Source organism: Lagenorhynchus albirostris, chromosome 9 (genome assembly GCF_949774975.1).
Source record: "Lagenorhynchus albirostris chromosome 9, mLagAlb1.1, whole genome shotgun sequence".
NCBI classification, from domain to species: Eukaryota; Metazoa; Chordata; class Mammalia; order Artiodactyla; family Delphinidae; genus Lagenorhynchus; species Lagenorhynchus albirostris.
In genome coordinates this window covers 78,523,009-78,546,132 of record NC_083103.1, presented here as the reverse complement: position 1 = coordinate 78,546,132, position 23,124 = coordinate 78,523,009, and the positions used below count along the sequence as shown (strand labels likewise).

Genomic DNA, 23,124 nt, shown 5'->3' with positions numbered 1-23,124 from the left:
ATATTCGGGCCTCAGGTAGTGATTCCGACCCTAGTACAGCAATCACTGTGACATAATAAGCCGCACCTGGAAGCGTAGAGGTAAGGGGTCAGGCGCCTGTTAGAAAACTCGAGCAGAATTCGTTCTCTCCTGTATCATTTTTAATTTCTTTCATCAGTTTCTTATAGTTTTCTGCATACAGGTCTTTTGTCTCCTTAGGTACATTTATTCCTAGGTATTTTTTTGTTTTTGTTGCAATGGTAAATGGGAGTATTTCCTTAATTTCTCTTTCAGATTTTTCTTCCTTAGTGTATAGGGATGCAACAGATTTCTGTGCATTGATTTTGTATCCTGCTACTTTACCAGATTCATTGATTAGCTCTAGTAGTTTTCTGGTAGCAGCTTTAGGATTCTCTATGTATAGTACCATGTCATCTGCAAACAGTGACAATTTTACTTTTTTTCTGATATGGATTCTTTTTATTTCTTTTTCTTCTCTGATTGCTGTGGCTAAAACTTCCAAAACTATGCTGAATAGTAGTGGTGAGAGTGGATAACCTTCTCTTGTTCCTGATCTTAGTGGAAATAGTTTCAGTTTTTCACTATTGAAAATGATGTTGGCTATGGGTTTGTCATATGTGGCCTTTATTTTGTTAAGTTCCCTCTATACCTACTTTCTGGAGGGTTTTTATCATAAATGAGTGTTGTACTTTGTTGAAAGCTTTTTTGCATCTATTGAGATGATCATATGGTTTTTATTCTTCAGTTTGCTAATATAGTGTATCACATTAATTGATATGTGTGTATTGAAGAATCCTTGCATTCCTGGGATAAACCCCACTTGATCATGGTGTATGGTCTTTTTAATGGGCTGCTGGATTCTGTTTGCTAGTATTTTGCTGGCGATTTTTGCATCTATGTTCATCAGTGATATTGGTCTGCAGTTTTCTTTCTTTGTGACATCTTAGTCTGGTTTTGGTATCAGGGTGATGGTGGCCTCATAGAATGAGTTTGGTAGTGTTCCTCCCTCTGCTATATTTTGGAAAAGTTTGAGAAGGATAGGTGTTAGCTCTTCTCTAAATGTTTGATTGGATTCACCTATGAAGCCATCTGGTCCTGGGCTTTTGTTTGTTGGAAGATTTTTAATCACTGTCTCAATTTAAGTGCTTGTGATTGGTCTGTTTATATTTTCTATTTCTTCCTGGTTCAGTCTCAGAAGGTTGTGCTCTTCTAAGAATTTGTCCATTTCTTCCAGGTTGTCCATTTTATTGGCATATAGTTGTTTGTAGTAATCTCTCATGACCCTTTGTATTTCTGCAGTGTCAGTTGTTACTTCTCTGTTTTCATTTCTAATTCTATTGATTTGAGTCTTCTCCCTTTTTTTCTTGATGAGTCTGGCTATTGGTTATCAAATTTGTTTATCTTTCAAAGAACCAGCTTTTAGTTTTATTGGTCTTTGCTATTGTTTCCTTCACTTCTTTTTCATTTTTTTTCTGATCTGATCTTTATGATGTATTGCTTTCTTTCTGCTGACTTTCTGGTATTTTTGTTCTTCTTTCTCTAATTGCTTTAGGTGTAAGGTTAGGTTGTTTATTTGAGATGTTTCCTGTTTCTTGAGGGAGGATTGTACTGCTATAACCTTCCCTCTAAGAACTGCTTTTGCTGCATCCCATAGGTTTTGGGTCATTGTGTTTTCATTGTCATTTGTGTCTAGGTATTTTTTTATTTCTTCTTTGATTTCTTCAGTGAACTCTTTGTTATTAAGTAGTGTATTGATTAGCCTCCATGTGTTTGTATTTTTTACAAATTTTTTCCTGTAATTGATATCTAGTCTCATAGCATTGTGGTCAGAAAAGATACTTGATACAATTTCAATTTTCTTAAATTTACCAAGGCTTGATTTGTGACCCAAGATATCTCTCAGTCCTACTTTTTAATCATGGAAATACGGATGTAAACAAGATACAAAGGTATATCCATTAAAATGGCAGAAATTAGAAATTCTGATAAAATTAATTGCTGGGAAAAAGATGGAGAATATAAACATTCATTTACAGCTGGTATGAGTGTTCATTGGTACAACCATTGTGAAGCAATATCTGCTAGTATTGTAAGAATGCCTAAGCCCTAACCCCAGCAATTCCACTCCTGGGTATAAATTCTGACCATGGTCCATAGGAGACTTATAGGTGGATGACTATTAAAGAACTATTTGACAGCAGGGAGGTAGTAGCAGCCTGAGTGGCCTTTGTTTAGTGACTGACAAATAGGATGTGAGCTATCTATATCTATCTACCTATCATCTATCTATCTATCTATCTATCTATCTATCTATCTATCTGTATTATCAGAATACTATGCAGCAGTGAGAAGCAGTACACTAAAGTAACTTTAGAGCAGCAAGGACTGACCTCAAAGATGAAGTGTTTATTGAAAATGTAAGAAACAGAATGAAATATAAAGAACAGTGCCATTTAAAAAAATAATAAGATCCACATACAAAACAACACTATATATTTTTCAGCAATATATGCAGAGTTAAATGAACATTTGGAAGGAAAACTAGAAGGAAATATATTAAATATTTTGAGGCTGCAGAGGGTATTTGTGCTGTGGATGGTAAAGAGAAGAACGGTGAGAAAAATATTAAAGGTGTCTATATAGACTAATAAGGATAATGTGTCATGAACTGAGGGCTGTGTGTAACAAAATTTGAGTTAAAAAAAAGAAAGAAAAAAGAAGGGAAATGGAAAAGGAAGGAGAAGGGAAGAGAAAGAAAGGGAAGGAAAGGAAATGGGAGAAAGGAAAAGGAAAGAAAACTTGAAAAATACTAAATATTCCAAAAATAGAACATGAATCATCTGTAATCTTACCACCCAATGATAAGCACTGTTAATACTTTGGGCTATTAACTTCTGGTATTTTTAATGCTTATGCTTTTCTTTATAAATATGAAAATATATTGTGCCTACTTTTTTACAGCCTGAATTCTTCACATAGTAAATATCATGATATTAAGTAGTCCCTATGTATGTATTAACTGAAAAAGTACTTACTGATCACATACTATGTGGATGCTCTATTTTAGGCATTTTGGATACCTCAGTAAACAAAACAATGAGAGCTGTTTTCGTGGGGTTCAAGGAAAACAGATACTAAGTAGTCAATATAATTTATTTAAGTATATAGGAAGATGACACATGTCATGGGGGAATAAGAAAAAGTTCACAGAAAGAGGAGAATGAAGAGTGCTGGGGAGGGCGTGTCAACTGAGTCACTGATTAATTAGAATAGTCAGGTTAGGATTTATTGGCAAGTTGTCCTTTAAGAGCAGACTTAAAGAAGAGCAGGACCTAGGCATGTGAAAGCCCGAGGAAGAGTGTTCAAGTAGAGGGAATAGTCAAGGCAAGGACCCTAAGATAGAACATGCATGATGGAGTCAAGGAAAAGCAAGTAGCTTATGAGGCTCCGGCAGAGCAAGGGAAGCCAAGAATAGGAATTGAGGTAAGAGATGGGCCAGATCAGAAAGGCCCTTGTAATCCATTGAAGGACTTTCATTTTCACTCTGGGTAAAATCAAAATTGGGACCTCTTGCAGCATTTTGAGCAAAGTAATGTATGCTGACTGCTGTGTTGAGCATACATTGTAGAGTAGCCAGAACAGAAACAAGAAGGCCTATTGTCCTGGCAAGAAATGATGGTGGTTCAGACCAAGGTAGCAGTGGAGCAGAAACATGAAAGAAATCATTTCCATGCTTCCTTCTCTTCTCTGCACGGATATCAATTTTCTTGCAGGTTCTTCTGTACCTCATTTCTGTTGATGGTAGGTAGTCATCAAGTCTTCAACCGTTATTTGACAGACTTAAAATATTTTCTTCTACCAGCAAATTGTGCAAATTGTCCAAAGCAAATTGTGACATGTATGACAGCCACTGTGTGACCATAGATGGCCCTAGCAGTGACCTTCTAAAACTGCTACCTACAACATGACATTAAGATTTTCTTCTGTTAATGGAGTACAAAATTGTGTGCTTAGGGAGTGTGTGGCCACTCTGTGGAGTTCTCATTCTGTTTTCTCACCTGCAGCCAACTATGCATTTTAATGGGCCTTGGCTGAGTCTCCAATGCTCAGTTCTCCAAGTAACCTGCCTCGTTCAAACCCTTGCTAAGTGAGATAACGGCCATCTGTGTTCACGTTTCTGTTTCAGACTACTGACCTGATCAAACAGCTCACTGCCCAGATGGACTCTGGGCACCCTCTAGTAGTTTTACATGGGCATGACCACCACTAGCTTGGCTAAGGATGACAGGTCTCTTCCATGACTTGATTTAGGCCTTGTTTACTACTCTACAGCAGCCTAGCCTTGGAGAATCTGACATTTTACACTCGGGACACACTGTAGTCCTGGAAACTTCTTCTATATCTAATAACAATCTTTAATCTTTAGCATTAAGACATAGAAAAATGTCTGGACGGAGACATATCAAAACGCTAACAGTGGTCATCTCCAGAGGATGGGAGTGGAGTGAGGTGGGGGGTTTGGGGAACTTCACATTTACTTTTCATACTTCTGCGTGTTTGAAATTGTTTTCTTTTTTTTAACAGCATATTCCTGTATTACTAGAATACTTTTAAAATAAAATAAATCTTTTGAATAGCTCTTTGTAGTTTATAGTCTGCTTTTCATCTATTACCTCTTTAGAACCCATGGCTATCCTGTGAGATACTTTCCTAATCAGTTGTCAGAGAACTCTTATCTATTATTTTGCACTATGTGCAGACACTTTCCATGCAAATCTATATTTAATCATCACGACAATCATACTGTGTAGCTGATATTGCCACCATTTTACAGGAGGAAACTGAGGCTTATGGATGTGAAGTGAATTGTTCAAGGTTCCACAGCTGTAAGTGGCCAATCAGAGATGTGAAATTGAGGCACAGAGATAAAGGAACTTGTCCATGGTCAAGTAAACGGTAGAAAGGGGTCAAACCCAGGTCTCCAGACTTCCACTCCACATACAAAAGATAAACTAGCTGCCTGTGAGGGCCCTGGGACTTCGGCTCAGGCTCCTCTGAAGTTCTGTCCTCATGTGCAAGGCAACCACACTTGAAGAATTTGGAGGAAGGAAGGGTCGGAATATTCCTATGGGGACCTTAGTGTAACATTTGAACTAAAGAAGCTACTAAGGTAAAAGGTGACCTCCAGGGTATGACTTTGTTGAGCTTTAATGGAACGAGTTTGGATCGAAGTTATGAAACAAAAACTGAATTCCCAAATCCACTTACATTACACACCTGCTAGCCATGTGACCTTGGGTAATTCACTTAACCTCTCTGATCCTCGATTTCTGTATTGCTTTAAAAACCCATACTTAAGAGATTTACATGAAAGTGATCTTGCAAAGGCACTTACTACAGCCCCTGATTTATAATGGGTGTTTAGTAAGTACTCAAATGGGTACCAGGTTGGGTGTAGGTCATCCTGGGATTATAGGGCATGATCTCCTAAAGGACTTTCGAACCACATGCAGACCCACAGATTCTCAGGTGCCCTTCTCTGTGCAGTCACTCCACACATTTACTGGCCACCCCCATCTCTTCCCATTGAAAATTATTGCCACACATTTACTGGCCACCCCCATCTCTTCCCATTGAAAATTATTGCCCCAAAGATGTCCACACTCAAATCCCTGGACATCTGTGAATATGCTAATTTACATGGCAAATGAGACTTTACAAGTGTTACTAAGGTTAAAGACCTTGAACTGGGGAGAGTATCCATGTGGGCCCAATCTAATTACCAGAGAACCTTTCCCAGCTGTGGTCAGGGAAAGATGTGATGTCAGAAGAAGGGTTAAAGAGAAGCACTCATTCTGGCTTTGAAGACGGAGGAAGGAGGCCACAGCTGAGGCACACAGGCAGCCTTTAGGGACTGAAAGCAGCAAGGAATCCAGTTCTCCCCTGGAGCCTCCAGAAGGAAAAAAAACCATGCTGACACCTAGATTTTAGCCCAGTGAGACCCATATCAGACTTCAGACTATACAACTGTAAGAGAATACATCTGCCTTGTTTTAAGCCACTAAACTTATGGTAATTTGTTACAGCACCCATAGGAAACTAATACACAGCAGTATGTAGATAGCCAGTCACCAAAAGGCCTATGTGGTGTCTTTCTGATATTCCAGGTTTAAAGAGTTGAGAACCATTGATCAAGACAAGGGAGAACAGTATCAAGTGGGGTCCCTAAAGATGTGAGACAGAGTTTATTCAGATGAGCTCTCGACTCCAGTGGTGCCAGGCAAGGGGGAGGCTGGGCCAGGAGGGGACAAGGGCAGAGGTGCAATGTGAGGAAGCACTGGATGAGGCCTCCAAGAATCTGAGTGTGAGGGGAGGGTGCGAGGACGGTGGTGATGAGAAGGCCATTGGTGTGTTTTGTTTTGTTTTGCTCTGACGGCATTTGCAGACAGAGGGGGAAGGCGTCAATGAGGGAAAAGAAAAAGAGTGGGGAGAAGGTTTAAAGAGAACAGGCTCTGGTGTAGAAATACAAAGAGAGATCCGTGGACACCAGGAAGGGCAGTTATCAGGAGTCTGGGATGAGGGAAATCAGATTTTTGTGACAGAAACTGAGGTAATTTGCCTATGGTAGGAGGTAGTATCTCTTGGTATAGCAAGGTGGGCATGAGACTGAATAACCAGGAGTGGAGAAGATTCAGAAAACACACACCTCAGGAGAAACGAAAAACAAGACATCCCAGCCATAGAGCTGGACTGCTTGAGGAGGGAAGAGAATTTGGGCAAATTCAGTCAGCAGTTGCCTCCCACCAGAAACAGAGCAGCTTGGAATGGAAATACCTATCATGTCGTGGTCTGTTCTCATGGGTCTCTGTCAAACGGGTATGTGTACAGTTACTGACTATCGCTGGGTCATTTTTTTTCTCCTTTTTGTCTTATCCTCAACACCTTCCAGTTGGGAGGGGAGTTGAAAAGGAAGGGGGTGGTAAATGGAAATGTTTGAAGCTAATAAACAAGGTAGGGATTGGATCCTTGTTGCCAACGGTAGCCTTCTCATAGGCCTGGGCCATCACTGCTGCTCAGCCAGGCTTTACTGGCCTCAGCTGCCAGTTGAATTTATTACCACAGCTTTTGTAAGTCACCTCCAATTCCTTCAGGCTCAAGCCCTGACCTGGATCCCACCTGCCAACCTCAAGACAACAGCTCTTATGTTATCCAGACAATAGATATTATCCAGTGTAGATTCCCCAGTGTATGTCTGTGTTGTGAATGGTTGCCCCGGAGATGAGTTGTGTGGTGACCCAGGTTCCCGCCTGTCTTCCTCAACCTCATTTATTCACCACCCATCTTTGAACAAAGAGAGATATCTCTCCTCTTCTTGTAGGAAGACCCATGGCCATCCCCAGGGCCAGGTCCTTTCACTACAACTTTTATACCATCCTTCAATTGTTCTCCTCCCCATCCTAGTCTGTCCTAGGCACTGTGACCATGTTAGCTTTATTAACTCATCTCAGATCACCACTAGGCCCAGAAACCAAAAATGACTGCTTTTTATTGACCTTTTTGATGTTCAGTCCCTGCCATTCCACCATCTGGTTCCAACCTACCTTTCCAACGTGTTTCCCTTTATAAATTCTATCCTTACAACCCCAGTACCTTGTTAGTCTCCACATATAAACCAAGGTTTCTGTGATATTGTGATTTATAAGAAATATATATTTGGTCATTCAGAACCACAGTTTCTGAGTCACAGCTCACAAAACCCATGGGATTTCCTAAGTGTTGAGAATGATAAAGGTGTCTTTTGTTAATGAGGTGACTTTTGGAAAATGCCTAAGAATGGAGGCTGGTCACTGAAAGATACAACCATATGATTAAATGTTGGAACTCTCAGCATGACCCACTGATCTCTGGGGAGAGGGGCAGGGGAGAAGGTTGAGTAAGAGTTGGGCAGGGGAGGAGCTTGAGTAAGCTGCCAATGGCCAATGATTTAATCAATCGTGCCTATGCAATGAAGCCTCCATAAAAACCCAAATGGACAGAGTTTGGTGAGCTTCCAGGTTGGTGGCCATGTGGAAATGAGTGCCCCTCCCCACACACCTTGCCCTATGCATCTCTTCCATTGGGCTAATTGTGAGTTATATCCTTTTATAATAAATGAGTGGTTTACTAACTAAAATGTTTTGCTGAGTTCAGTGAGCTGTTCTAGAAAATTAATCAAACCCAAGGAGAAGGCCGTGGGAACTCCTGATTTATCGCCAGTTGGTCAGAAGTACAGGTGATAACTTGGGCTTCTGACTGGCGTCTTAAGTGGTGGGGTCGGGGAGAGTGTTGTAGAACTGAACCCATAACCTGTGGAATCAGATATTCTCTCCAGGTAGTGTCAGGACTGAGTTGAATTCTCAGAAACCCTGCTGGTATCCAAGAATACCTTGTCGGATTTGTGGTGACCCCACCCCCACTCCAACACACACACACACACACACACACACACACACACACACACACACACACACATTGAAATTGCATCTCAGAATACCAAGTCTCTCATATCTCTGCCTTTGCTCTTTGTTTCTTCTAATTCCACCCTCATTACCTGAATATCAATGCCAAAATTCAGTCCATTGTTTGAAATTTATCTCAAGGCCACTCCCTCCATGAAGTCTCTGCTGATCTCTTCAATGAGTGTGATTGTTCCTTCTCTTGAACCCTTAAGGTGTGGATGTTCACGTTCTTGTGTATATTCTCTATACTCTCTTACAAAGGGGTTCTTAACTCATTCTCAGAATCACTTGGGATGCTCCCTAAAATTATGTATGCCTGTGCCCTACCCCAGAGATTCGGACTTGGGGGCTGGAGTGGAGCCCACTTATCTGTATTTTTTTTATATTTATTTATTTATTTGGCTAAGCCCAGTCTTAGTTGCAGCACACAGGTTATTCCTTACCACATGCAGGATATTTAGTTGCAAGCATGCATGTGGGATCAAGTGTCCAAACCAGGGATTGAACCAAGGACCCCTGCATTGGGAGCTCAGAGTCTTAGCCACTGGACTACCAGGGAAGTCCCACACTTATCTGTATTTTTAATACAGACTCTGATGTACTGACTGAGAACTACTGCCTTATTTTGAATTTTTCCTCACTGAGAGAACAAAGGAGAGATTACCAGGAAAGATAAATGAAAAGGTATGTTGGAATCAGATCTCTAGACCTCACTTTCCTTATCTTTAAAATAGGGATAATAACCCCTTCTTCCTTGCATTATTATGAACCTAAAGGGAGATAATATATAGCCAACATCTAAGGCTGAGTCCTAAGAGTGAAGACACCACACACATTCCCTCACTTGACAGTAAAGACTGCCAGCTTAGTGCAGTGTTTAGTACATGATGGCTTGTGTGATTTTTAACTTAACCATTTATACTCTGTGTGAAGGGTGTGTAACTTACACACATATGTTCCCTGGCTGCCCTGAGCTCTGGATGCTGAAGGAAGCTATATGGAAGTTACTTCATCACTCAGTGGCTTAACCTTGAAGTACTTCTCTTTCTGGAAAAGAGGAGCTTTTCAACATTGCTAACTCTACTTATAGCATGGACATAAGAACGATCATGGCCATAACTTCATCACACTCACAATACAGGGAAAAGGGCACAGGAGGGTTTACACGGAGCTCCCACATACACTCTCTCATCCAATCCTCCTGAGGCCATACGAGGGAGATGTTAATGTCCCAGTTTTATAGATGTGGAAGTCGAGGCTCAGAAGAACTTAGATGATTTGCTAAAAGTTACATAAGTAGGAAGTGGCAGAACTACAATTCGAACCCAGTTAGTGTAATTTCACATCTGATGCTCTTTACCTTCACCACAACTGACCCCAACAATTATCTGTTCATTTGATCAGGGGGTAGAGACGTCCATCCTGATCATCACAAGTTCAAAACTGCTTGATGCAGAAGACATTTTGCCTGTGAATGAATCAAAGGTCCACCTGCGTCACTGGGTAAACTTCTGTACTTAGTGTGTGCTGTTTCCTCTACCACTCACATTCCCCGTTGGCAAACTCCCACTCAGCTTTCAAGATTCAGCACACAGGAGCACCTCCAGGTAGCTTTCCCTGCTGCCTATGCCCACTCCAGCTAGCTAGACACATTCTTCTCCTTTTTTCTCTCTTTTAAACTAAAGAGAAAACAAACTATATCTATGCAATCAGTTCCTTCTTGTTGGGCTGAAAAAGCAAAACTAAGCTGTAAAATTACAAGTTGCTACCTCTGCTATGGAACAGCACATCGGGTGATCAGACAAGGTTGCTATCTACAGGGGGTGGCATTATGGAGACAGAATGGTCCTCCATTGTCATTCATTGTCTCTGTCCAAAACTAAATTTCCACTGTCTTTTTTACTTGCTCTGAAATTCATATTATGGTGAACAAAGACTTCATTAAAAAAAAAAAGTTAGCTCGTTTGTCTTTTTTTTTTCTAGTAAGAAATTGGCTTAAATGGCCCCTAAGTGCACACTAAAATGGAAATGACTGATAGCTGGTCTTTTCCCAGAAGCAGATTTTCAGAGGAGAGAGAGCCTGAGAGAACTCTGGGTTCCAGGCACCAGAAGAAGGGAGGTGCAGACACTGTGGAGGTGAGGGGAGGTCAGGTGTAGAGAAAGAATTCAGAAAGCAGAAGGCGGAGGCCCTGAAAACAGGTGTGGCTTTCTCCACCAGGTGTGTTCTGGTTTTTAACACAACATTTACACAAACACTAGAAAACTGAGTTTACCAAAGTTTGGGATTCTTGTCTAAATTGTGTCCCATTATGTTCAGGAGAAAGTACATTTATAAACCTTATAAACAAGGTAGTGAATCAAAATAACATAGGGTAGACCAATGTTAAGGCATTCTCATTTAGGAAGAAAAGGTTTTTTCACTAAAGATCTAATGCAGAGGAAGCCACATCATGACTAAGTTGTGTACACAGGGGAGGTTAACATGATCATGACCTTGGAACTGCTTGAACAAATTGGAAAAAACTAGCACATGAGGACAAGGAATAGATCCCCAAATCTCTGCACATCCACATTCTACTTTTTCTTTGAGGACAAGTTCACATGCTACATCCTTCATGAAGAATTCCCTGATTCTACCTAACTCAATCATTGCACTTTCCTCCAGACTCCCACAGTATTTAATCTGAACCACTATTAACTTATCTCCAATAATCTAGTACCCATCACAGCACCTGGCATACAATAGGTGTCAGGAAATATTTCTTGAGTGAATGTAAGAATCTACATCATAAACATTCGTCTGCTATCCGGATAGGTTCTAACCCAAGACATATTTCTTTGGATTGTCTAAAAGGCTCTTAGGAGACTCCAGGAGGGAACTGAACCATCTACCATAGCATCTCAAATAATATATTAACACATGTTATACATCATACATGTTGACATATACATTTATGCACAGGAATACCTGCCCTTACAGAATACAGTTGGCCCTTGAACAACATAGGTTTGAACTTCATGGGTCTACTTATACCTGGATTTTTTTTCAATAATAAATACTACAATACTACATGATCAGCACTGTTGAATCTGCTGATGTGGAATCATGGATACAGAGGAACTGAGTATACACAGGGCTGACTATAAACTATATGCAAATTTTCAGTTGCACAGAGGGTCAGCACCCCTAACCCTCCCCCTTGTTAAGGGTCAACTGTATATATAAATATATGTAAATGAATGTATACAAAGACTGTGTATGGTAACAATCTACATGCACATAGAGTCAGAATAAGTGAGACCAGGTGACACAATTTGAAAGCAAGCCCAAGGGCCTCTGATCAATACAGCCGCTACATAGCCATGTTGCCTGAAAGTCCTCTCAGGGTCTTTTCCTTTGGGAGTGTACAAGGCATCTCATGCTCACTCTCCCTGTCTTCTCCATGAACACAAGCCAAGGCCTCCCAGTTGTTACAGCCCTGGAGCTACTGCTCCACCGTGGGCCAGCCGGGTGCTGGAGTGGAAGACTAGAAAACAGGGCCTGATGTGGTAGCTGCCAGCTCAGCCTCTAAACATACCCCCTACCATTGAATCCTGGCTCCTCCATAAGGTTAGCATGTGATTTATATAAGCCATCTCACTTCTCTGGATTTTCTTTATATCTGCAAAATGCAGATAATAATAGCATCTACCTCCCAAGGTCTTGTGAGGATGGACTGAGGTCATATACATACAGCATGTAAGTCTGGGACATAATAAATATTTAGCAAATGATCATTATTATCATTACCATCAGTATCGGTTTCTTTGTCTTTCCCATGCAAAATCCAGCTTGCAGAAAACGCATTGACGCTAAAACCACATCCTCCAGAAACTGCTTTAGGACCCCCATATACATCCAGCTTTGTCACGACGCACACAAGCACACATGTTCCTCACCTACAACAAGGGTGGGTAAGTGCAGAGCTTCTCTAGTTAGGCTCCTTAGCCCCAAGATACCTACCACTAATCAAACAATATTCTACTGCATAAATTAATACAGCCTCAGCATCTGACATGCCCAGAAAATGTAACTGCTGTTCATTAACTTCAGAATTAGTCTCTTATTCCTTTTCCTTGACCAGACAATTTTGCAAAAGTAAATATCTAAAAACCCCCAAAACAGAGCAGCAAATTGTACTTTTTTTTCCATTGAAAGACTCCCCTATTTGGGGGTACTAGATCACATTATAACATTGCAAAACTGTCAGAGTGTAATTAACCCGTGTTGCTTCACATTCCTGATGTGGCAATTGTTTAAGACAGGGCTTTATAAAGGACCAAATGAAAGCAGTGAGTGACATGGGATGCTCTGAACTTCAGGGTACCCATCAGGAGAAGGGGCAGAAGGAAGGCCAGGAGAGGTAGTTTTTGAAGACGAGACCATGTTCAGTCTGAAGATGCTTCCACTTCTGCTGTTACTCCACGTGCAGCTTTCCAAGGTCTTTCTAGTACATTCTGAATTCCTAGAAGAGAAAACTACAAAAATTGTTCAGGTAACTCAACTATCAATTAGGTGGGCAGTTGATTTGCTGGTGATGAGGAAATTGTTTGGGTTCTCTTCTCTTTTTAGTTAAAGCAGCCTGAAAGAATTATGTGAATGATTTGTTTGAGGTTAAACGTCTGGTTTCAATGATTTGGAGAGTTCCAAGCTGGGCCCTCTGAAAGCCAGGCATGCAAACAAGCTGGGCTCTTCAAACCCTCAGAAAATACTGCTGCCGAGCTGCTGCAGCTGGAGAAAACTTTTAGAAGGAATGGTTTTAATTATAAAATGATTTTCTTTCTCACTTACCTAAGATTTTCCCTTCTGGTGTATCTGCAACACAGTTACTACATGACTGGTGCTTTCTACATGGACTTGTTTTGCAGCCAAAAATCTCAGGTGTACATAGAGCGCGAGGATGGGAAACTCTAAGGAACTAGAAATCAGTTCATAGTGTAATCATATTTCCTAAAACCAGATTATGGGGCTGTTTATAAACTCTTGAAAGCACTGTAAAAGCAAAACTGATAACTTTTCTCCATTGTTTCACAGTATGAAAGGCCAAATTTTTAAAGGAACACAAGGGAATGCTGTCAGAAATTTGTCATGCACAATTTTCTTAGCATTACAGTTTTAGAAAAGCATTTCTTCTTGTTATTTTTCTTTCACTTAAAAAAATATATTTCTTACAATGATAACAGTAACCCATGGGCTAATAGAAGTGATTAAGTGCTTACTCTGTACAAAGCGCCCCTGCTCAGCATTTCACAAACATTGTCTCATATCATCCTACAACAATCCTATGAGGGCAGCGGATTATTATTTCCACTTTAGAGACAAATGTGAATCTGAATTCATCTAAGTGATGTGTCCAAGGACACAAAATTAATCTGTGGCAGAGCTAAGATTTGAACCCAAATCTATCTGATCTCAAAGCCTGTGTGAGCACAAAATTGCTCTGTCCTGTGTCACTTGCAAAGTGCCACTTAAGGATGCTTAAGGTGAGAGAAAGAAGTTTCATGATTAGCTTGTTAACACCCCTCAGAACCTTCTTAATGAGCTTTGGCCCCTCCCAAAGAGTTACTGTGGTGGATAAAATGCTAATGACAGTGATGCTGCTGTTGCCCCAAAACATGTTTGGAATTCTTCTTTTGAAGACGTTAATTCTCATTTGAGAAGCAACATGGTGAATTGGGACCTGATTATCTTCTTGGCAAGTTCCTTATTTCTCTGCATCTTCATGTCTTAATATGTATGATTAAACCGTCTCTACAGTAGTGAAAAGAGGATTAGAAAAGAGAATCTGCATTGCTGCAACTAATGCTTCAAGGAGTCAATAAATGCTGATGCTGTTTTGTTTTTCGTTTTTTTATTAAAAATAAGAAGGCAGTCTCCTGACTGTGTACTAGCATTTTGCTTGAGAATGTGGAACTCATCCCTTATGAAATACCTATTTTTATGCATAAATATTAACTGTAGCACTGAATGGATGGACTGTTCTTTCCAGTAGGCAATGTTCTCTCCAAGTCAACCAGAAAATTTGTGCTTTTATCTTTGTGAATATCAGGTTATTAGTTTTGGTTTGACCTCTGCAATAACTTAAAAAGGAATGCAAAATGCACAGAGAACTGAAGGAAATTTCACAGCAAATCTGTTACATGTTTGACTTTCTCCAGAATTACCTAGAAAAGTTCTACCAATTACCAAGGTACAAATATCAGTCTGAAAGGAAGAACAGCGCTAGTGTGATTGTTGAGAAGCTTAAAGAAATGCAGCAATTCTTTGGGCTGAACATAACAGGGAAGCCAAATGAGGAAACCTTGGAGATCATGGGAAAGCCTCGCTGTGGAGTGCCCGATACTGGCAATTTTATGATAACTCCAGGAAACCCCAAGTGGAAACAAACTAATCTGACCTACAGGTAATATTTCTAGAGTTTGAGAATTCACTCATTCAGCCCATGTTCACTGAACACTTATGATGTGTCAGGCACTGTTCTAGGATTCGGAATACACTAGAGACAAACAAATGAATAAATATCCCTGCTCTTATAGAGTTTAGATTCTAGTGACTGAGTATGAGAATGAAAGGGTAAAGATCCCATGGGTTCTTTTCAATCCAAAGCCTGCCATTTTTGTCTTCTTTCTCTATCAATCTAAAGAGGACTATGGCAATGTTAGGCTGTCTCTCTAAGAATTCACTTTAGGACCCAAAAAAGGCTTAATCATTGCTGGAGAGAATCTATCCCCACCATTCATGCATCTTGATGATAATAACAATAATAATGATACCCAATGTTTGTTGAATACTACTATTTGCCAAGTAGTGAACTAAATGCTTTACATACATTTAATCCCACAACAACCTTATGAGAGGGGTACTATTTTATTATCCTCATTTTATGAATAAGGAAACTGAGTTTAAAGACATGTAGTAACTGGTCCAGAACCTACGTCTGTCTTCAACCCTAAGTCCCGCACCCCTCCTTGCACCCTCTTCAGTGGTAGCACATCACATATGCACAAACTCCAAACTAGAGCAATTCAATCTACTGATGGACTGCTGTTCTAAACAATAATGAATGCTTCACACACCTTCTCATTTTGAAGGATTATTAACTATACCCCAGACTTGTCAGAGGCTGAAGTGGAAACAGCTCTTGAGAAAGCCTTTAAACTCTGGAGTCGCGTGTCACCCCTGAACTTCACCAAGACCTCACAGGAAGAAGCAGATATCAAGATTGCCTTTCTCCAAGGAGGTAGGCTCAAAGCAGTCATGCTCGATTTTGCTTTCCCTGGCTAAACTGAGACTTGGCAAATACCCAATACAAATCGTTTTATTTCAGATCATGGGGACAATTCTCCATTTGATGGACCCAATGGGATCCTTGCTCATGCCTTTCAGCCAGGCCCAGGTATTGGAGGAGATGTTCATTTTGATGCAGAAGAAACATGGACCAAAACCTCCAGAAGTAAGTTAACCAAGGTTATGTCCACATGCAGCTTCTAAATGAACTTTTCCACATTAGAATTTGCCCTCCTACATACACACACAGCCAAGTTATTGTAACATTTCACACTCACACAAACTGATCATTTAAAATTCTTGCTACCTCAAGATACTAAGTTAATTTAGGTTTAGAAAAAATCCTGAAGCTAAATTCTGACCTTGTTTCCTAAGGCAGGAATCAGAAAACAACAGATCATGGCTAAGTCCTTCCTGGTCCTATTTGTATAAATAAAGTTTTATTGGAACAGGGCCACATACTCTTTTGTTTATGTATCATCTATGGCCGCTTTCATACCATAATAACAAAGCTGAGTGGTTGACACAGAGACCATACGGCTCATAAAAATCTAAAATATTTACTATCTGAACTCTTATAGAAAAAGTTCGCTTACCACTGCTTTAGGGTATGTATTTTAATATTGTGAAATTTAATGATGTTTGAAAAAGATTCCTATTTTTGGAAATTCAGAAATAATTGGTTTATTTAGAAAACTGACCTATTTAGGAAAGAGCAGCCATCTAGTTATTCTCGTTCATCTAGTGATTTCATCTTCGTGGAGCTCTTTTTCAATGATACGTTTCCATATAGCAAACTACCCCTTTCAGGAGAAAACTCAGAGTAAGAAGAAGACCACCTGAAGGGAAGAACTGAGAATAATGAGAGGTATATTCAGACCATATGGTACTTTACAAGGCTACAGGGTAACAAGAAGCCAAAGAACACTTTTTAGAAAATAATAGGAAAGGAGCATTTTACCATTGCTTGGGACCTGTTCCTCCCACCATTTTCTCAACATAAATGTTCTGAGTGTCTATTCTACCTAAGTCCCTGTGCTAGGAGCTGTGAGTACCCAAAGATAATAAACACTCCCCACGACTTTGCATTCTTATTGCCCTCCCCACTAGTTCAGACGGTCATTACCTCTTACCTGAATTAACTGGTCCAGATTCCCACCTGGACTGTTCACCTCCGATCTCAGCTCCCTCTAATTTTCCCCAGCACTGTAAGAAGTTTTGTCCTTGGAAAGCCCATCTTTACATTTGGAAAGCCCAGTGTTTACATTTTCCAGGCCAAATATGTCCACATACCTTCACTTGACACTGAAAGCTCTTGGAGATCTTCCAAACTCATCTTTCATGGCTTGTCTTCATATTTCACACACAGCAGTCACATGGCACATTCACTGTTTCTAGATCACACCATGTGCTTTCCAACTGCCCTACATTTGCTCACATTGCTTCCTCTTCCTGAAACACCTTTCCCCACACCCTAAGCCCCACCTTTCAAAATCCCTCTTTTCCATGCTACGTCAAATGCCAGCCCCATCCTGTCTTTCAGCTGGAAATGAAGCCTTCCTCTCAGAATAACAACAGCCTTGATTTTTTCTTCTCTAACTGCCCTCCTTATTATTCTGTGCATTCTGTTTGTTTGCACACATCTCCTCTTTTAGTCTATGCATCATCACAAATCTCCCAGAGCCCCTTGCCCAGTACTCCAGACACTCAAAGATGTTTTTTATAGCATTTATGAATGCAAAATGGAAGGATGTGATGATCAAGAAAGAAAGTCTTGGAGCATGAGTAGAATATTACAAGGGTAATTATCATCAGGAAGTTGAACATGGTGATAAGAACACAGGTCTTGCCATCATACCTGGGTTCAACCCCAGCTCTACCACTTATTAGTTGCAAGGCCAATATAACAAGGTATTCAAAAATCTCTGGGCTTCAGTTCCTTTATCGTAAAAGTAATCTAACAATTCTTCATAAAAATATTGTTAAGATTAAATATTATTACAATTCCTAGCATATAATAAAGTGCTGTACAACTATGATTGTTTTTTAAGTAGACATGTAAGAAAATGCACAGTGTGTTTGTGAAATGGCACATAGACTAGCTGGAGTGAAGGATTCACATCAGAAATCTAGTCCTCAAATGTCTGCTGGAGCCAAATGGAGTAGTCTTGAACTTGGCAAAGGAGCTCAGGCTTTATTTGACAGGAAGTGCAAGCCTTGAAAGTTTTTAAGCTCCCAGTTATGAAAGGCACTATGCTCATGGAAGTTAAAAGATAAGGGTAGGAAGCAATAAGAAGCAGCGTTTGTCTCTTTCTGGTGGAAAATTCCTGAAGCTTCCTGGAGAGCTCAGAATCAAGGAAGAGCTGGTGCTGAGTGGTCAGGGAGCCAAAGTGAGTCAGCTCTGCATCTGAGGCCACTCTTGCTGCCTGGCAGACTGAGACTCTCCTCATGGGGCTGTGGGCCTGGGAGACTGGAGAGGGGTAGGGGTGGGTGCATGGGAGGAGAGGGCTTTTGAGAGTCATGAGACCTGTGATGGCCCTGCCATCACTTGCCTGAACCCCAGGCCCATGAGATGTGGGAACTGGAATAAAAGCAGCAGTCTTTCTTGGTTCTAAGATTTGGTGAGGACCTCATACTCACCTAATCTTAACCTATAGCCCCTACCTTGATTCCTTCCAATCTCCATTTCTTCAGGTACCTGAAGAGAAAAGGAAAAAGGCAGGCATGGGAAAGGCTGTTTCTCCAGGGAGTTTTGGCTCAGAAGCTGCATTCCTTGAGATCCTATTTCCACCACCCTTCAGTCTACTTGGAGCCATTCACCACACATGCTTGCATTTCAGATTACAACTTGTTTCTTGTTGCTGCCCATGAATTTGGCCATTCCTTGGGGCTGGCTCATTCCTCTGACCCTGGTGCCTTGATGTATCCCAACTACGCTTTCAGTGAGCCCAGCACCTACTCGCTCCCTCAAGATGACATCAGTGGCATTCAGGCCATCTATGGTAAGGTCATCTGAAGAGCAGCAGTACCTGGTGAGACCTGGCCATGTCAGGGACGTTCATTGCAGTCTTGGCTATGGTGATCGAAGTTAGAGGGCACCTGGGAGTCCATCAGGAGGAGAATATATGGGTAAAATGTGGTGAATGCCTGCCATAGAGTAATGTACAGCACTGAGAAGCACTGAATCAGATGTACATAGATGAGTCTTTAAAACATTGTGCTTCCTGGAAAAGAAAGAGAATGATACATGTTACTCAGTGTATAAATTACATAATACATGAATCTACACAAATTAAATATGTATATAGACAAAGCAAGGCATTTTCAAGAAACATGCTAACAAACATGTATACATATATATTGAACATATCAAGATTGTTTTCTGTGGGGGAAAGAGGGGAGTGGGGATGGAGTATGGAGAGAAAGAAACATCTTTTAAAGACAGTACTGATACTTTTCAGGGAGGGATATAGAGGCCTTTGCCTCTGTCTAAGTATTGTCTGATAAGACCATTGCTTCTCTCTTTCCTCTTGCCCTCCTGCCCCCTAGTGGCTGTAATAACAAGAAACCAGAGAAGAAGTTTGTAGCTCTCTAAAAATAAAAAAATTTAAAAAATGTTTTGTTGATTGGAAGGGAGTGTCGTGGAGTCGAATTGTGTAAAACATTCTCCCTCTCTGGTTGGACAGCAGTACAAAACGAAGCATGGGTCCCACAGGGTCCCACAACTACAAATTTTATTCATGACAGTAGAATTTTCAGGGATGATGAGACCTAGTCTAACTGCCTCTACTCCCCAATTCCTTTTCCCCTGAAAACACCTCCCTTTCTCACTCGCCCATATTTGAACTGTTAGCAGCCTTTCATTCTACAATGGGAAAATACATTAAAATTTAAATACTTATAGAAAAAAATATTGCTACATTTTGATTTAGATTTATGCTGTGAGGGCCTCTTTCCAGAAGGTGGATTTTAGTGAGAAAGGAGAAAGTAGATACTGAGTGACTAAAAATGCAGAAAGAGGAGGCAAGAAGGGAAAGAAGCATGGGATTCTAATTTTAAACTGCCAGAGGGGAGGGGGAAGAATTCAAATTTCTTTATTTCACAACTTAGCTTGGAACTCTCCCTAATGCTACCATTACTCTTTTATTTTTGTTTCATTTTTTTTTAATTGGGGAATAGTTGTTTTGCAATGTTGTGTTAGTTTCTACTGTACAGCGAAGTGGAGTTACCTGTGCTATACCTCAGGTTCTTATGAGTTATCTATTTTATACATATTAGTGTATATATGTCAATCCCAATCTCCCAATTCATCTTACCCCCCTCTTTTATTTTTTAATTTTAAAAAATAAAACTTTTAAGAGGGCCTAATGTGTGATTAATGTCTTATAGGATAGTCAGCTAGCATTTCTTTTCATATGAAGACCCTTCACCAACCTGAGAAGTAACTGAAATACACCAAAATTCACCCTGGACTCATGCTTATAAAAAGTCTTTTTACTTTCAGGACCTTCGAGCAACCCTGTGCAACCTACTGGACCAACCACACCCACAGCCTGTGACCCCAGACTGACATTTGATGCTATCACTACACTCCGCGGAGAAATACTTTTCTTTAAAGACAAGTATAAGAATGAACTATTCCTTCCTTTGACTTCTTTTACTGGCATAACTTAAAACTGGATTCTAATTAAGTCACATATTACACATTACCCAGCTTTTCCTTTGAATTCTATGCATATGAATCTCGTTGGAATTGATAGTGCTTTCTGGGTAAATCAAAACATCCAGGAAAAGAAAAATAAAAGCTAAAACATCTGTAAGCATTTAGATGTTTGTGATGATGTAAACAGACATGGACTCTAGCTGATGGGAACTCTATAGCTGGGTTTACCCAACACCAAAATAGCATTCAATTCCACCCAAATTCATTCAAGTGAATGGAAACTGTCACTTAATAAGCTGCAGGGAAAATCATCTGACTGAATTTTTCAATTTTCCATTGGAATTCTGTGATTGTGCACTCACAGGCTGAGTGTACTTGTATTGCTTTTGCTAGAATATTCTAAATATTCTCTTCATATTGTAGCAACAATAATGAAAGAGACTAACAAAATAAAACTTGTCAATGTGTGAGGAGGCGGGCAATGTAAAATGTAATCAAATAAGGTCACTCCTATCAGCTCATCTGAAAACTGTAAAATACTCACCAGATGGACAGTATCACCATAAAGTGCTGGCCATATGCTGGTCACTGTGCTGGAAGCATTGCCTTCACTGTATATTATATCCTCCCAGCAATCTTATAGGATCAATACCAGCCCAAGACTCACAGAAGCTGCCTGCTTAGACTATTGTATGTGGTTTTCTCCCTTGTGTTCCATTAGGTACTTCTGGAGAAAGCATCCTCACCTACGAAGAGTCGAACTCAATTTCATTTCTCTCTTCTGGCCATCCCTGGTAAATGGTATACAGGCTGCTTATGAGGATTTTGACAAGGACCTAATTTTCATATTCAAAGGTAACTGCCTAAGGTTTTCATCTTATTTTAGTTCCTCCTGAAGGGAAGGGCAGGACTTCTTTGTGGTCCCTTCCAGTTTCCAGGAGGTGAGTCAAGGAGAGAGTGTTAGGCTAGCTGGGCTTTTGTCACGAGACCTGGGTTGGGTCGCATCTCCACCACTAAATGCTGTATGAACTTGAGCATGTTGTACCTTCTTCAGGCATCAGTTTTCTCATCTACAAAATGAGAACACTTTATTAGACCACCTTTAGCCTTCCTCCACCCTCATCCCAGATATAAATTTCTAAGATTCCCCAAGGCTCTAGTTCTCTGTATAGAAGTCACATGAGATAAGACGTTCAAGTGTGGGGCCCTGAGTATCAGGCTAAGAAGTTGGAAATGCTTTACAGGTTCCAGGAAATCACTAGAGTTATCATAGCCCAATGGTCTTGACTTTACCACCTCTATCTTTTCAAGACTATTTTTTCCATTTTCATTTCTATGATGAATTTATGCAAAGATTAAGAATTGGTATACATTTTGTAGGAATGGAAAAACTTTATCTAATATATAACCTGAATCATTGGCAGGCAATCAGTACTGGGCTGTAAGTGGCTATGATATTCAGCAAGGTTATCCCAAGAATATAGCAAACTATGGCTTCCCAAGCAGTGTCCAAGCAATAGATGCAGCTGTTTCCTACAGGGGAAAGACATACTTCTTTGTAAACAACCAATTCTGGAGGTAAGATAAACTATTTTTTCCATTAGAAATTGAAATTTGTGTTTCTTTACCCTCTTTACAAACCATCATTGATTAGGCAACTGAAGGTTAAAAATATCTAGGTGGTCTCTGATAGGCATTCTTTTTCACAAGATGATTGATGTCGCTCTGGCTTTTGAAAATTTTACAAAGTTAAGATTCCTGCACAATGGTATTGAGGATTCTATATCCTGAAACAGAGCAAACTTTAATAAAACACTAAAATGGGATGCAAAGAAAGAGTTAGGCTAATTCTCATTTATTCATTAAATTCTAAGAGTTAAATTCTACTACACTCAAGCAAATGTTATACAGAACTTGATTCCCAACTTGAAATTATTATTTATATTTATTCAGATAGAGAGACTATGAACTAATTAAGTAAAAGCCTTAGAACATATAAGCTCTCCTTTTTTAAAATAACACTGCCCCAACAATCAGAAGCCTGTTTTCATATTAGTGATACCCATATATTTTATAAATATGTATGTACCCTTAGGTAGAGAAGTTAACCACTGTTAGTTTCCCAGTAAATAGGACATTGTGAAGAACAAATGAGAAAATATGTGTGAAGGCATTATGTAAAGTACATACAATTTAAATAAAACTATTAATCACTGTACACTGTATTGGTCTTAAATGTGGGACAATTATTTTTTTCTCATCAGATATGATGACCAAAGTCAATCCATGGAACCAGGTTATCCCAAAAGCATAGCAAGTAGCTTTCAAGGAATAGAAAGTAGAGTTGATGCCGTTTTCCAGAAGAATTGTAAGTAGAAAAAAAAATAACCTAATAAATTAAAAAAAAATTTAAGTAGCTCATTTGCATTGCAAAGTTATATTAGGACAGGAGTGGGGTCTTTTTAATTGAAAACATCCAAGATCTGCTACAAGCTAATTCAATACATTATATCTTTTTTCTTTTTCTTATAGCCTTCTTCCTTTTCTTCAGTGGACCAAGATATTATGCATTTGATCTTAGTGCTCGTAGGATTACTAGAGTTGAAAGAAGCAATAGATGGCTTAACTGTAGATAA

At 39.9% G+C, this 23,124-nt stretch overlaps 1 protein-coding gene across 2 annotated transcripts in view; it reads left to right on the top strand.

Annotated features, from left to right (window-relative positions):
• The window catches only part of MMP8 (matrix metallopeptidase 8), a 35,209-nt gene extending 12,085 nt beyond the window's left edge, over positions 1 to 23,124 (top strand). The window contains exons 1-10 of one of the 2 annotated variants that reach the window (XM_060157919.1): positions 12,923 to 13,033; positions 14,697 to 14,941; positions 15,630 to 15,778; positions 15,866 to 15,991; positions 18,666 to 18,827; positions 20,330 to 20,447; positions 21,210 to 21,343; positions 21,913 to 22,066; positions 22,753 to 22,856; positions 23,021 to 23,124. In XM_060157919.1, the coding sequence (XP_060013902.1) occupies positions 12,923 to 13,033; positions 14,697 to 14,941; positions 15,630 to 15,778; positions 15,866 to 15,991; positions 18,666 to 18,827; positions 20,330 to 20,447; positions 21,210 to 21,343; positions 21,913 to 22,066; positions 22,753 to 22,856; positions 23,021 to 23,124 (1,407 nt within the window). Of the gene's footprint in view, positions 1 to 12,922; positions 13,034 to 14,696; positions 14,942 to 15,629; positions 15,779 to 15,865; positions 15,992 to 18,665; positions 18,828 to 20,329; positions 20,448 to 21,209; positions 21,344 to 21,912; positions 22,067 to 22,752; positions 22,857 to 23,020 lie in introns of those variants that run through there. The other variant, XM_060157920.1, reaches the window with a different exon arrangement.